Source organism: Eschscholzia californica, unplaced genomic scaffold, assembly GCF_041429995.1.
Source record: "Eschscholzia californica isolate CP2 unplaced genomic scaffold, dmEscCali1.0.p SCAF_2, whole genome shotgun sequence".
Lineage (NCBI taxonomy): Eukaryota > Viridiplantae > Streptophyta > Magnoliopsida > Ranunculales > Papaveraceae > Eschscholzia > Eschscholzia californica.
The window spans coordinates 37253900-37268714 of record NW_028238309.1 but is presented as its reverse complement, the minus strand read 5'-3'; the positions used below and the strand labels follow the sequence as shown (position 1 = coordinate 37268714).

The 14815-nt window shown below is 40.0% G+C and overlaps 1 protein-coding gene across 1 annotated transcript; it reads right to left on the bottom strand.

Annotated features, from left to right (window-relative positions):
• Window positions 1-231: 231 nt before the first annotated feature.
• Window positions 232-612, bottom strand: LOC147557679 (uncharacterized). The gene has a single exon (XM_086658917.1). The coding sequence runs from the start codon at window positions 610-612 to the stop codon at window positions 232-234; it is 381 nt and encodes a 126-aa protein (XP_086515043.1).
• Window positions 613-14815: the final 14203 nt, after the last annotated feature.

The following is a 14815-nucleotide window of genomic DNA, read 5'->3' as shown; positions in this document are numbered from 1 at the left end:
TTCATCTTTCCTGGCCATCGGACATTGTTTCCCATCCCCTTCAAGATTGCTACAACTTCAACTGGTTCGACGTTCAAGTTTTACTCTGGAATTCTGTTGCGAATTGGTCCTTGTGGTTTCTCTAGTTTGACTTGGAGGGTCGAGTGGTTTTCTGTTGTCTCGAGGTTGAGGTCTCCTTGAGGTAGTGTAAGGCTCTGAGTATCTACCATCTGATATGCGATCTGTTCGTCTCTAACGACGTTTGCAGGATTGTTCGTCCCTAAGGTAGTGTCTGCTTTGATGGTACTCGTCTTCTTCCCAACGGATCTCTACCCAGGCTTCAGCAAGGACGTCCTCCATGGTGATGCAGTTGAACTTTGTGAGTTCTTTGTAGAGTTCGCTATCTCGAAGTAACCCTTTTCGAAATGCATCCACTGCCGTCTCTTGGTTGCAATAGGGGATTGAGACTTTTTCTCTGTTGAACCTCCCCGCATAATCTCTAAGTGGTTCACCTCGCCTCAGGCTAAGTCGGTAAAGATCTCCAGAGAGCTTCTCCAACTTCTTACTACTGGCGAACTGTTCGACGAATGTGTCTGTCAGCTGGGCAAATGAGGCGATGGAGTTGTTCGGCATGTTGGTGTACCACTGGAGAGCTGGACCAATAGGCTCGACCCGAAGCTTTTGCACATGCAAGCCTCCCTAAGGTCCCTGAGTATGGCTGCAGTGAACATCCTCTGTTTGTAAGAGGCGATATGGTCGTCTGGATCTGAGGTGTCGTCGTACATTCTCATAGTTGGGAACGAAAATTTCTTCGACATCTCCACCAAGATGATAGTGTCGACGAAAGGGAAGTCTGCATAACTCTGAGGTAGACTCTTTCAAAGAGGGGCTGGGACTCCTGGAATGCGAGTGATCAGAGCCTCCATCTCCGCCAATTTTTTAGCCATCGCTCGTTCCAAGGGGGTTCCTGCAAGCCCAGAGTTCATACCATCAGTCAACAGACTAAAGGGTAATCCAATAGGTGGAAAAGCAAGAACAATAAGGGAGGATTAAAAAAGAGGTGGAGTCATCGACTGCGATTGTTGATGGGTTTGAGCTGAGCTTTGGAAAGATGTTAACAACGTCGTTGCTGGGATCATAGTATTAACCACTGGATTCGAAATTGAGATGTCAATGGTGCCAGACTGGGCGGTTGGTTGGCTAGAGAAGTTTCCTGCTTCAGGGGTCACCAAAAGTTTGCATCGGGATGACTGGAGTTCGGAACCTAGGTCTTGTTGGATACGCCATGGTGAGTTCAGTAATTTTTTCTTGAAGTAGTTGATTATCTGCCCGAACCAGAGCATTCTCTTCCTCCAAGACCTTAAACTTTTGGGAGTTTTCTCGCATCTGAGCTGTGAGTTTGGCAATCTAGGTCGAGACGTCATTTGGTGAGGTTACCATTCCTTCTTCCATTGATGAGGTCGTTTGAGATGTTAGTTGGAGGGGCCCCACGGTGGGCGCCAAACTGTGGACGGTAGAAAATCACATAATTAACAGAAGGTCGATTGGTGGGCCACCGACAACTTGGGCTCTAAACCTCGAGATGGACGAAGTTCCGATTGGACCTGCAGACAGACAAAAAACGAGTAAAACTGTGAAGTCTTGGGGACACCAGGATGGTGTCTTGCCTAGGGCATTCCGACGGTCAAGTCAGCAAACTATAAATAAGATAAATATTAACTAGTGGAATGCTTAGGGTGTCACCGTGTTGTATCGTCCGAGGGTGGCCCGACTCGTAGAGTGGCCGGAACTTCGACTCTACGGGATAGTTGATCGGGTTGGTCTCCTGGAGCAGGTCGAGAGGTCGTCTCGAGCAGAGATTTTGGGTAATGGAGAAGTGGGATGTAGCACATACTTTATAATAACTTCCAGAGCGATGGAGCTTGAAGATAGAGTATCGTCGTCTAGAGTGATCCCCCTAGAAGATTATCCTTCAAGTCTACAAGAATTCGAAGGTCGGTTATCGTCGTCTAAAGTATTGATCAGAGGATAATAAATCGGGGAGAGAAAAGAGTATTCAGTAGTTTTCTAGCCGATATTCGATGATCTTCGGAGTATGAGTCTCCTTCTATTTATAGGCGACTTATGGACTCGTGGAGTCTACCAGATTTGAAGTAATTGGGGTCGAGGGTGCCTCCGAACCCTAAGGCAGACTCGTTCTAGCCGTCATCTGTCGCCTAGAGCAATTTGACCGTACGATTACGCCGCCTCCACTTTAGATCCTTCGTAGTCAAAGATGACTTCGAGATATTTGAGGTGACGCGGGGTCTTCGACTGACCTAATCAAGTGGCACGTGGCGAGATCTTCTGAGTTGAGGTTGAATCGACAACCCGCAGGCTCGGTTGAGGGGGACCAATGGGTGCTTGGAGCATTATTACTTTTGATAGGTTATTGTTCGTCTAGATGGACGTTCACAAAGGCTTAGAGCCATCTGGACCTCTAGTGGGTCGAATTCCACGTTTGAGAGTGTCCAACTAGTAGGCGAGAGGGTTGGACCCAAGTGCTATTTATTTGAAGTAGGCGGGGTCTAGGCGACATTTAGACGAAGTGGGCCTAGTACGACTTTTGACCACTACAATAAACCTCGCAACTTAACTAATTCCTCAAAAATTAACACGGAAAGACTATAAAATAAAGCTAAAAAGTGGAATACTTTACGTACTCATCAAACATCATTTTGGTTCCGAAAAGACAAGACTTCGATTACCTTCTCAATACATTTCACCTCGATTGTTGCCTCACGGTCACACTAAAAAATTCAAGTTATAAAAATGGTTCACTCAATGTGCGAGTATGAGTATGAAAGAAAACTCAACACATTACAAAAGACGAACTAAAATTTTTGTGTAGGGCTGATCTCATAAGATGGTAACAACCACTAATACGGAATGAGGAAGCTTACTAACTCTTCTCACCTCATCTACTAGCTAACGGTGTTTCCTAAAGGTCAATAGGCTCTAATAATGATGTAAATTAGAACACCTGAGAGTTCGACGTCTTCAAAACTTCAAGAACTATTTGGGACAAACACTTAAACATAACTAAACAAACACTTTTTTTTTTTCTTTCTTATTATTTTTTTCAACATATCTGGTAATAATATTGATAATGCAACAAAGACTTTCTTGACATTATTTTTTCCTTGGGTATGATTATCTTCTTTTTGCTTCGTGCCTTATTCTCAAGGTTCTAAACGACGGATGGGGTTATTATCTTCCTCTAATTGACACTGCTTAGAAGTTTCTCAAACTATCAGAGAAAGGTTCGCATTCCTGAGGACATCCCTAGTGGTTGTAAAATTTGAACTCATGAGATCAAATGAGTTCTTCTTTTAATATCGAGAGGTTGAGTAGATATTCTTTCTACTCAGAGTTAGCTCAGACTAGTAACTCAAAACAAAAAGAAAGACTCAGAATCTCACACGGGTTAAGTCTCCACTAATGATCAATCTAGTTCTCTTAGAAAATTCCACTCTTTACTTACATGACACCCACAAGGCTAGTGCACAGACAACCTCAAGACTCGAAATTCTGAAAAAACCTTTTGCAACTGGGTAACACGACCCACTAGACTCTATAATTATTAACAAGAAAAAATAACAAGACTCACCTTTCCAATCCAAAAATTTAAAAATTTTGAACCCTTTTGAACTTTTTAAATAAGGACTTAGCAAAAAATTCAATCCCCTATCTCCAAACTTAAACCGAACATTGTCCTCAATGTTCTGAAGACAATGCAAAAGTAACAGGATATAGGGAGAGATATTACCATATTCAATGTCCGACTCACGGGTTGCCTCCCAGCAAGCGCTAAGTTTAACGTCTTCAGGAAGACTGAACTGATCCGCTAGGATCAGTCTCAATCGACAGGATCTTCAATAGAAACATCTTCAATGTTGGTTGACATCTCTAAAAATGGTTTTAACCATTGCCCATTAACTTTGAACACACTACCATCTTTGTCCTCGATTTCGACTGGACCATAAAGATAAACAAACTTGACCGTAAAAGGTCCTAACCATCTAAAACGGAGTTTACCAAGAAATAAATGCAAAAGTGTGTTATATAAGAGATCTTTTTGAACCGGTGAAATTTTTTTCTTAGAATATTTTTATCATGAAACATTTTCATCTTATGCTTATACAACCTAACACTTTCATATGCATCGTTCCTCAACTCCTCCAACTCACCGAGTTGTAGTTTTCTCTCTTTACCCGCTTTGTCAAGCGAAAAATTCAATTGCTTTATAGCTCAATATGCTCTATGCTCTAACTCGACAGATAGGTGGCATGTTGTGCCATAAACTAGTCTATGCTCTAACTCAACAGATAGGTGACTTGATGGGCCTAAAAGGTTACCCTAAAAGGTCACCGTCCGCAAGTATACGGGCGTCAAGTAATGATTCCAGTAAGACCGGGTCGATCCGCAGGGACTAAATGAAACCTATTCTAAGACTTTGAAGTAACACGGTTTTTGTTCGGAATTTGATTTTGGTGATAAAAGAATAAAATACTGAAACAAATAATAATAGTAAACGGGTCAATGGGGGAAAGGCCTAGAGTTTGGAATCCACTTTAAACATTTGCAAATAATATCACCCCCTTCGATCATGATTCTCTAACCTTGTAACTCAACGTTTAGAAAATCAACATTATCTAAACATCAGAAATTCAAACCTTTTAAACAAATATATTCGAAATGAACTATGCTGAATTTAAATCCTAAATAATCATATCCAAACTATCGCCTATCAAATGTCAAGCATAAACCATCAAAGGAATTTATTCCTAAGCATGACATATCAAGCTATAAGTATAACGATGAAGTTACTATTATCATTTTATGGGATCAACTAAAGCTTAGTTAAGCATTAACACATCTAAATGAGAATCATGAAGATAAAAGAAATAAACTATTTACTCATGCTTTAAGCCTCATCTTCACTCAATGTGAGGATTTAGTTACTCATACTTTTCATTATCATAAAAGATTTTCTCATTAAAAATCAAATGCAAGAGTGGAGAAGATCACTGACTGAGTGGCTATTGTTCCTCGGTGATGAGTGAGATGGATTGTTGATTATGAGTTTCTCTCTCACAAAGAAAACACAATAAAACAAATGAATCCTTTATCCTTCTCTCTCTTTACAAATATCCTCCCATTCTCCCTTTGTTCACTTTCTTTTATCTCTCACAAAGAAAAGAAGGAGATGAAGAACAAATGATGAAAATAAGATGAAATATGATGAACAATCTCTTATATTACTCTTTGAAAATTTCTTATAATCCTCTCTTTCTCTCTACACAGTTCTCTTTGTTAATGAAAGCAAAGATAAAAGAAAATCTCTCACAAACCCTCTCTCTCTTTGTTTCTCTCAATTTCTAATACACTCTGAAAAACAGAAAAGAAAAAGAAGTAAAAGAAAATTTTTCTAAAACCTCTGTTCTACTCCACTCTCTCTCTCTCTCTCTCTCTCTCTCTCTCTCTCTCTCTCTCTCTCTCTATAAATGTTGTACCATTGAAGCTCCAGAGAGGCTCCTCCGAAGAGAAGATGTCCTTCACTGTTCTCTGTTTTCATTATATATTGAAGTAGGAGAAGACATCAAAACCAGAAATATCTTCATGAAAATATCTTGCTATTTTGTCCACTTTCTTTCATGTTAACCCTTATCTCTCTGATTTCTTCAATCTTAAAAGAATCACCTCCAATATTTCTCTTCTCTAAAAATCTCCAGCTTACAACCCAGCTTTCTTTCTCATTTTAAAGATTGAGAAGAAAGAAAGAGAAGATTTAAATTCCCTTCAATCACTCTCTGTAAAAACAGTAATAGAGATAAGAAATTTCTCTCTAACTTTAGAATCCAACAACCTTCTTTCCTTCTCTGTTATATCTGATAATCTTCATCTCCCATAACAGAGAAAGCTCTCTCTCTAAGAAAATATATTCAGCCATTTTAAATCTTCAGTTCTCTCTAAATCCCTCCATTGCTTTCTTTCAAACTATTTCAAAATCTCCCCATATATCTAACAAAGTAAAGAAGATAAGAAATTTCAACTGAATCCTTCACATAAAATATCAACTGAATCCATCTCTATCTCTCTCTGGAAATAGCAATGGAGATAAACCTCTTTGTCTTCTTTCTAATTTTGTTTCCATTCTTCCTATAATCAGAGAAGATTTTGAATTCCAACCATTAACTTCCCTGTTTAAATCTTTCTAAGATCTCTTCTCAAATCTCTCTTTGGTATTGTGTTTAGGAAATAAATTTCAAATTGATATGGAGGAATTAGATTGGTGGGAGAAGATAACAGGGGAATTCCCAAAATTTTGGGATTTAATTTGATTATCGTTGCTGTCAAGAAAGTGGAGAGAATATCGTGTAGCAGAAGCAACTTAAGAAGGTGGGACACTCATATTCAAGTATCTGGATGAAACGTGTTGTAGGTGAACTGTCAGATTAAGACGTGTGCGGAAATGAAGGGGTAGATTGCTCGAGAGTACCGTAGTTAAACTGCGCCCATTTGTACTGGAACGAGAGTTCTTATTTATCCCGAAAATGAGCCACCTACACCTTTTTTTTTTGTTGAAGGAAAAACCGAAAAGAACACAAGCCAAGAACCCACCCCACTTACAGCGCTAACTCCCTCGTTAGCTCCCCCCAGGAGTTCCACACCCTATACACTTATTGTGCCTACCCCACTTAGCTAATTTATCCGCCCAATTGTTAAAATCTCTGGGAATGTGGACGAATCTGATAGAGACGAAGTGGCCTGATATCTCACGGATGTTGTCCATTAATTTCTCTGTCTGCCATTCTATAGCCGAGCTACAGTTGTTCAGGTACCGAATGATATTAAGATTATCACTTTCCAAAATAAGATGAGTAATCTGTAGCTGTTGCGCCCACTGTAGAGTTTTGAGAATGCCTAGACCTTCACATTCTTCTGCCGATTGGCCTCTGATGACACCTGCTAAAGCGATAATAAATTCAGCCTTATCATTGGGAATGATGCCGCCATATCCTGCCGCATCTGTAAGAGTCTTAAATGAAGCATCCACGTTGCATTTCAGGTAAGGTAATTCAGGAGGTCGCCAGACCTGCGAGTCCTCTCTGTTGGTTGCTGGTTTGGTTTTCTTAAGGGCAAAAGCCGACCCTTTAATGTTATTGATAACCTGTACCGGAGTTTGTTTCTTCGAAGAAAAACATTGTTCACATCTAGCTTTCTATATGAACCACAAAATATTAGCGTAAAGGGACTGCAATTCTGGTTCCAAAGATTTCCACTCCAAGATCCAGTCCTGCAAATTGTCAATACTTTGCACCCTGATATTAAAGAAGAACCAGATAGTACGGGTAAAAACACAATGGAGCATGATATGAGATAACGATTCAACCTTGTCACAAAAACCACAATTAAACACATTGCCTATATACTGACCAATTTGTCCACGAACTGGAAGACTGTTGGAACAACACTTCCACAAGAACAGTTTTATTCGAGGTATCGTTTGTATTTCCCATATATAGTTCCTCTCTGGTTGATTGTAGTCCATATTTTTAGTTCTCAAGTGAAAGTACATGGATTTGATAGTGAAGTTACCTGATTTGGTGAGAGACCATATCATAGCGTCATCTCTATCATGTAGTAAATTGATACTGCAGATCGCCTTTCCGACCTCGCTGTCAAAAAGTTGATGAATCAGGGTCACGTTCCACTGGTTATTATTGATGAGTTGATCAACCGTTTGTAAGCTGCAATTGTTCAAGTTCGTTATCGGAGGTTTGTGATTCGGAATCCAGTAGTCCTCCCAAATGTTAATATTAGTGCCCTTATTCACATCCCAAAAGATGAGCTCCTGGACTTGTTTAAAACGCTGCATCATGGATTTCCAAAACCAGGAATGGTTAGATTTAGCCATAGAAGGCTTGGTATCTTTCGGGTAGTATTTAGCTTTAAGAATCTTCGTCCAAAGGGAATCAGGGTTTTTGAGAGCACACCAAAGGAGTTTACTAAGGAAAGCTTCATTATCCAGAGAAGGTAATCTAATACCAAGCCCCCCAGTCTCCGAGGCTTACATATCTGTTGCCAGTTGATGGTGTGAATGGTTTTTGATTTTCCCCACCAGAAAGACCTCTGGATGGTCTCAATGCGATTGCTTATGCCTCTAGGAATGGCAAAGCATTGCATTTGGTATCGGGGAACGGCCGCTGCTATAGTGGAGATCACTACAGAGCGGCCAGCTTGGGAGAGAAGGTTAGTGTGCCATTTAGAGAGTTTATTTTGGATTTGGTTAAGGAGGGAGGAGAAAACTTGCTTTTTATTGGCTCCGATGAACAGGTGAGTGCCCAGGTACTTGTCTAGAGAGGAAGCTTGGTGAACTTTCAGATTACGAGTAATCATCCGCTTGAATTTAGGATGGGTGTTTTTGGAAAAGAAGATAGTAGATTTGGCGTAGTTAATCATCTGGCCCAAGGCCGCACTGAAAGTATCCAAAATGTTCTGGAGGTTAGTAATATTGTCAAGAGAGTTAAGGCCGAAAATGAGGCAATCATCAGCAAAAAGAAGATGGGTGAGCGAGAAATCCGAATTAGGGAAATTGAAGCCAATGAACTGGTTTTGACTGTTTTTGGATTCCAGGAGACGGCTGAGGCCTTCCATAGCTAGAGCAAAAAGAAACGGGGATAACGGGTCACCCTGCCTAATGCCCCTGGAGACGTTGAAATTCTTACCTGGGCGACCATTGATGAGAATCGCCATAGAAGAGGTGGAGATGCAGGTATGAATCAGATTAATCCACTGCTCCGCGAATCCCATCTGAAACATGATACGCTCTAAAAGTGACCACTCAACCCGGTCAAAAGCTTTAGACATATCCAGCTTTAAACCAAAATAACTTTTCTTCCCTTTTTTCCTCTTGAACGAGTGCGACACTTCCTAACTAATGATAATATTATCGGTGATCTGCCGGCCAGGAACGAAAGCTGCTTGGAAGGGGGAGATAATCTCAGGAAGGACCATCTTAAGCCGGTTGGCCAGAATTTTAGTGATCATTTTGTAGGTGGTGTTGAGGAGACTGATGGGTCTAAAGTCCGAAGTGGTTTGAGGGGTTTTGGTTTTAGGGATCAAACAGATGTGAGTGTGATTAGATGCAGGCGGAAGATAGTTTTGGGAGAAAAAGTTGTTTACCATGCTGATAACATCTAATTTTACCGTGTCCCAGTTAGAATGGTAGAAGAAAGGCGGGTATCCGTCCGGACCGGGAGCAACATCAGCTTTAAGCGAAAAAACCGCCGAACGGATTTCATCTTCAAGAAGCGGTTTGATAAGGTTGTTGTTATGGGTGGACGTGATTTGCTGGGGGAAGAGATTGAGTAACTCCTCAGAGATAATGGAGCCCATAGTCGTGGATATCTGCTGAGCATGGTAGGAAAAAACAGAAGCCACTTCCTCAAGATCATTCGTCCAGGTGTTGTCAGACCGTTTGATAGATGTGATTTGATTCTTACGATTTCTCTGAATGGCTTTAGCATGAAAAAATTTCGTGTTTCTGTCACCGAGATGAATATTGGCAACTCTAGATTTCTCTTTCCACAGACTCTCCTGATGGTTATAGGCTTCTTCCAACTTTTGGTTAAGAATATGCAGATTCTTACCGTCAAACTGCACGCCACGTGTCATCTGTTTGATTGGTCAACCTTCTTTAACTCCGAATCTTTGACCTAGTCTATCTTGCTTGTCCGGACTCCGATTTGAGCTCCGTTTTCACCCACGGGCTCATCTTGGACTACACTTTTCACCTGATGATCAATATTGGCCAAATTTCCGAAATACCCTAACCTCCAAATGACCAAAATGCCCTCAAGTGTGTCTTTCTCCCGATTTTATTCGTTTTCCGCGTTCAATTCTGTAAAAGACACTTGGACAAAAGAAACACACAATTCATCAGAGTAACTGCTCGAATTGGACTAACTAGCCTTAGTTAAGAGATTCAGCTGGGAGATTTTCATGTCTGATCAGGGTCTTAAACGCAGTATGGTAAGTGTGTCGGTTAGTCGTTAAGACCAATCCTTCCTATTTGTGTTAACCATTTTCTCAAGTATGCGTTTGATCCCCCTATTAGAAACCTCAACTTGACCACTAGTCTGTGGCTGATATGGGGTAGAAACTTTATGGGTAATACCATATTTTTTCATTAAAAGCTCAAGCTGCCTATTACAAATGTGCGGTCCCCGTCATTAATAATTGCCCGCGGTGCACCAAAACATGAAAGTATGTTTTCCTTGAAGAATGTGATCACAACTTCGTGATCATTCGTTTTGCAAGCAACCGCCTTTATCCACGTAGACACATAGTCAACCGCGACTAGGATATACAGATTTCTAAAAGAATTTCGAGAAGGGACCATGAAATGGATGCCCCACACATCGAAAACCTCAAGTACCAAAATAGGATTAGGAGCATCATGTTCCTACTTGAAATGTTTCCCAACTTTTGGCAACGTTCACCTGCCAAACAATATGCATGAATATCCTTAAATATAGACGACCAATAAAAACCACATGGTAGAATTTTGGACTTCGTCATTTTACCACTAAAATGCCCCCTACATGCATTATCATGACAAAAAGAAATGATTTTAGATTGTTCATTATTAGGGTTACATCTGCTAATGATCTGGTCGGGACAATACTTGAATAAGTATGGATCGTCCCAAAAGTGTCGTTTTACCTCAGCTAAAAATTTATCACGATCTTGCTTGCTCCAGCGTTTGGGTATTTGACTAGTAGCAAGATTATTCACTATATCAGCAAACGAAGGTAATTGGAAGACACTAAAAAGTTCGGAAAAGTTCTCTCTCATATGTAACTTGTCTTCTCCAGGCTCTACTACAAGTCTAGACAAGTGGTCTGCTACTACAATTTCGGAACCCTTTTTGTCTCGAATTTCTATATCAAACTCTTGTAGCAGTAATATCCATCTAATCAGTCTAGATTTTGCATTCTTTTTAAAAAGGAGATGTTTTAATGCAGTGTGATCAGAGAATATTATGACCTTAAAACCCACAAGATATGATCTGAACTTCTCTAGGGCATACACTATAACTATCAACTCTTTTTCACTGATAGAGTAATTTAGTTGTGCATCGTTCAACGTCTTACTGGCATAATATACAACGTGGAGAAGTTTATTCTCACGTTGACCTAGCACTCCAGTTGGGATGTCGAACAATGGGGGCAGAATTAAGCAGAAGTTTGAGTTTTTCAAAGGCTTCTAAGCAAGGACCATCTAAGACAAATTTGTTGTCTTTTGCCAAAAGATTGCAAAGAGGTCTATATATCTTCCTGAAATCTTTAATAAATCGTCGATATAATCCAGCATGTCCTAAAAATGATCAAATATCCTTAACCGTTTTAGGGACTGGAAGGCTTTTTATCAACTCCATTTTGCTTTATCTACTTTGATGCCCTTTTCTGATATGACATGCCCTAAAACTATTCCTGAGCGAATCATAAAATGACATTTTCCCCGATTGAGAACTAAGTTCTTCTCTTTACATGGAACCAACATAAGTGTGAGGTGATGCACACATTCATCGAACGATGATCCGAAGACTGAAAAATCATCCATGAAAACTTCGATAAAGCTCTCTACTATACCTGAAAATATGTTCATCATACATCGTTGAAAAGTGGCGGGTGCATTACACAACCCAAAAGGCATCCGGCGATAAACATAAGTTCCAAATGGGCAAGTAAAAGTGGTTTTCTCTTGGTCCTCAGGGGCTATTGGAATCTGATTATACTCGGAATATCCATCTAGTAAACAGTAGTAGCTATGTCCAGTTAGTCTTTTTAGCGTCCGATCAATGAAAGGAATAGGAAAATGGTTTTTCCTCGTGACCGTTTTCAATTTCCTATAGTCAACACAAACACGCCACGCAGTGGTTATCTTGGTGGGTATTAACTCATTAGACTCATTTTTTACTACAATAATGCCTGATTTTTTGGATACAGTTCTAACAGGGCTAACCCAAGTGCTATTTGAAATAGGGTATATAATACCCGCATCTAGTAATTTCAGGACTTCAGCTCGAACAACCTCTTTCATGTGAGGGTTAAATCGGCGTTGCATTTCCCTTGACGGTTCAGAAACTTCCTCTAGATAGATATGGTGCATGCAAACAAACGTACTTATACCATTTAAATCAGCTATTGACCACCTTAATGCCTCTTTATGGTTTCTAGGGACATTTAGAAGTCTATCCTCCTGTTCTTTCTCTAACCCGGAAGCAATAATGAGAGGTAAAGTTTGAGACTGTCCTAAAAACGAATACTTCATGTTGTCAGGCAAGGGATTTAACGCTAAAGAAGGTGGTTTCTCTGTGGACGGAGGCAACTCTGGTATAGAAAGAACACTGGACTCAGTAGTCGATGATAGCTGAGGTGTCTCTAAAATTGGTAATTCAATTGGCTCTAACGATATGAAAGGATCAGCTTTCGCTCTCCACTTACAAGTATCCAATAATGGGGTTGAATCTAGTAAAACATTCACCTCATTGATACTTCCATCCTCATCAAACTCTAAGCCAAAATGAGCGAACAATGTTTCTAAAGGATCATCAAATAGAGTTTTAGGTAAAGAATCCTGAACGAAAAACTCTATCAGATTCAACTCGTTAAAATCATCAACATCATCAAGGTTAAGTCCAACATTAAAGATGTTCATCTCTATGGTCATGTTTCCGAAAGACAATCTTAAAAGTCCACTCCTACAATATATGACAACATCAGATGTAGCAAAGAATGGTCGTCCTAAAATTAGGGGGATTTGACTCTGGGTATCATGAACTGGTTTAGTATCTAAGATGATGGAATCTACATGAAAGATGAATTCACCAACTTTTATCAAAACAACTTCCACTATGCCACGTGGGTGCCTAGTAGACCGATCAGCCAACCAGAGAACTACATAAATGGTTTTTATCTCTAATCCAACTATGACTTTTAGTATACTGAGTAAGAGAGTAGGTTGACACTAGCACCTAAATCTGACAAAGCTCGTTCGATCTTATGGACCCTACCGTGCAAGGTAATGTAGGACTTGTTGGGTCTTTGTACTTGGGTGGGAAGTCCTGTTAGATGATAGAAATCACTTTCTTAGTCAAAAAGACTTTCTTATGCACATTCACTTACGTTTTCTAGCACATAGGTCCTTAAGGAACTTAGCATAAGCTGGAACTTGTTTAATAGCATCTAACAATGGAATATAAATACTAACATGTTGGAATAATTCCATTATCTCCACAAACTGAGACTTCTTCCTTGGCTCTACCAAATGCAGATGATACGGGGCTCTGTGAACATATGATTCAGGCACTATGGGTGGGTCTTCAAACTCAGGAGCCTTCCTAGGCTCATCACTAGGGACACTATTTGGTAAGGAGGATGCTTCAGAATTTAGTTCACTATCTTCGGCAACTCCTACCTTATTGTCAATTACCCTACCACTTCTAAGGGTGGTTACTGCATTAGCCTGGTCCATCGACTGTTTACCCTTCAGATTTGGCTCTGATTGATTGGGAAACATACCATTTTCTCTATGTCTAAGGGCTTCTGAAAGTTGACCTACTTGGGTTCCTAAACTAGTTATAAACTGGGTGGTCTTTTGCATAAACTCTATTTGGGTCTTAGCTAGTCATTCACGATTTCCTCTAAAGAGTTATTGTTTTGAGAAGTATATTGGGTACTAGGTTGAGCATAGAATTCCTAGGAGCATTAAAGCTAGGAGGGTTCATAGAACTACTAATCTGGCCCTGATTTTGACTCTTGGACCAATAGAAATTGAGATGATTTCTCCAACCCGGATTATGTGTTAGAATAAGGATCATACTTCTGACGATTAACTCGCCTAGAGTTTCGATAAAGAACATTTTTCACCAGAAACAAAGAATAGGGTACACTTGTTCCCTATATAAGAAGGGTCTCCACAGACGGAGCACAAATAAGAGATCGATTCATTTCCAAGTAAAACTGCCATGCCATGCAATTATCGACGGGTTTATAAGTAAAACAGCCACCACAGAATGACTCTACCATGGATGTAGTGGGATAGTCTAGTCCGTCATAGAGAATCTGGACTAGTCTCATTTTTTCGTAACCATGGTGTGGACGCTGCAGTACAAGTTCTTTAAATCTCTCAAGATATTTATAGCGAGACTTTCCTTCTTGTTGCACAAAATTGTTAAGACTTTGCCTTAAAGAGGTAGTTTTGTGCTTGGAGAAGAATTTTAGAAGGAATGAACTACTCTATTCTTCTCATGTAGTGATGGAATGAGGTTATAAGGCATACAACCAAGATTTTGCTTTATCTTTCAAAGAGAAAAGGAATAATCCAAGTCTCAAAATTTTATCAGGCATATTGGGAAAATTTATAGCCCCCAAATCTCTTCAAAATCCCTAACATGGTGGTAGGGATTCTCATTCTCAATCCCACAAAAGATTTGGAGCATTTGGATAATGTCTCGCTTCAACTCGAAGTGAGTGGTGCAGTGGGGTAACTGTATGCATGATGGTTGACACGTTCTAGTAGGATTCATGTAATCCCCGAGTGTCATAGGTGAATTTCCATCATTAGCTTGGTTCAGATTTTCACCCATAGTGTCAATCCAAGAGAGAGTTGCTAGAAGATTACTTAAATGAGTTTCTCTACTAATGAAACGACTTTTCTTATCACGATAACTATCGGGCATAAACTATAACCCAATGACCAAGGATATTCTTGAACAATATATTTT

Bases quoted from the DNA above. Each gene is read 5' to 3' on its own strand.
- LOC147557679 (XM_086658917.1), bottom strand. From the start codon at position 612: ATGCCGAACAACTCCATCGCCTCATTTGCCCAGCTGACAGACACATTC.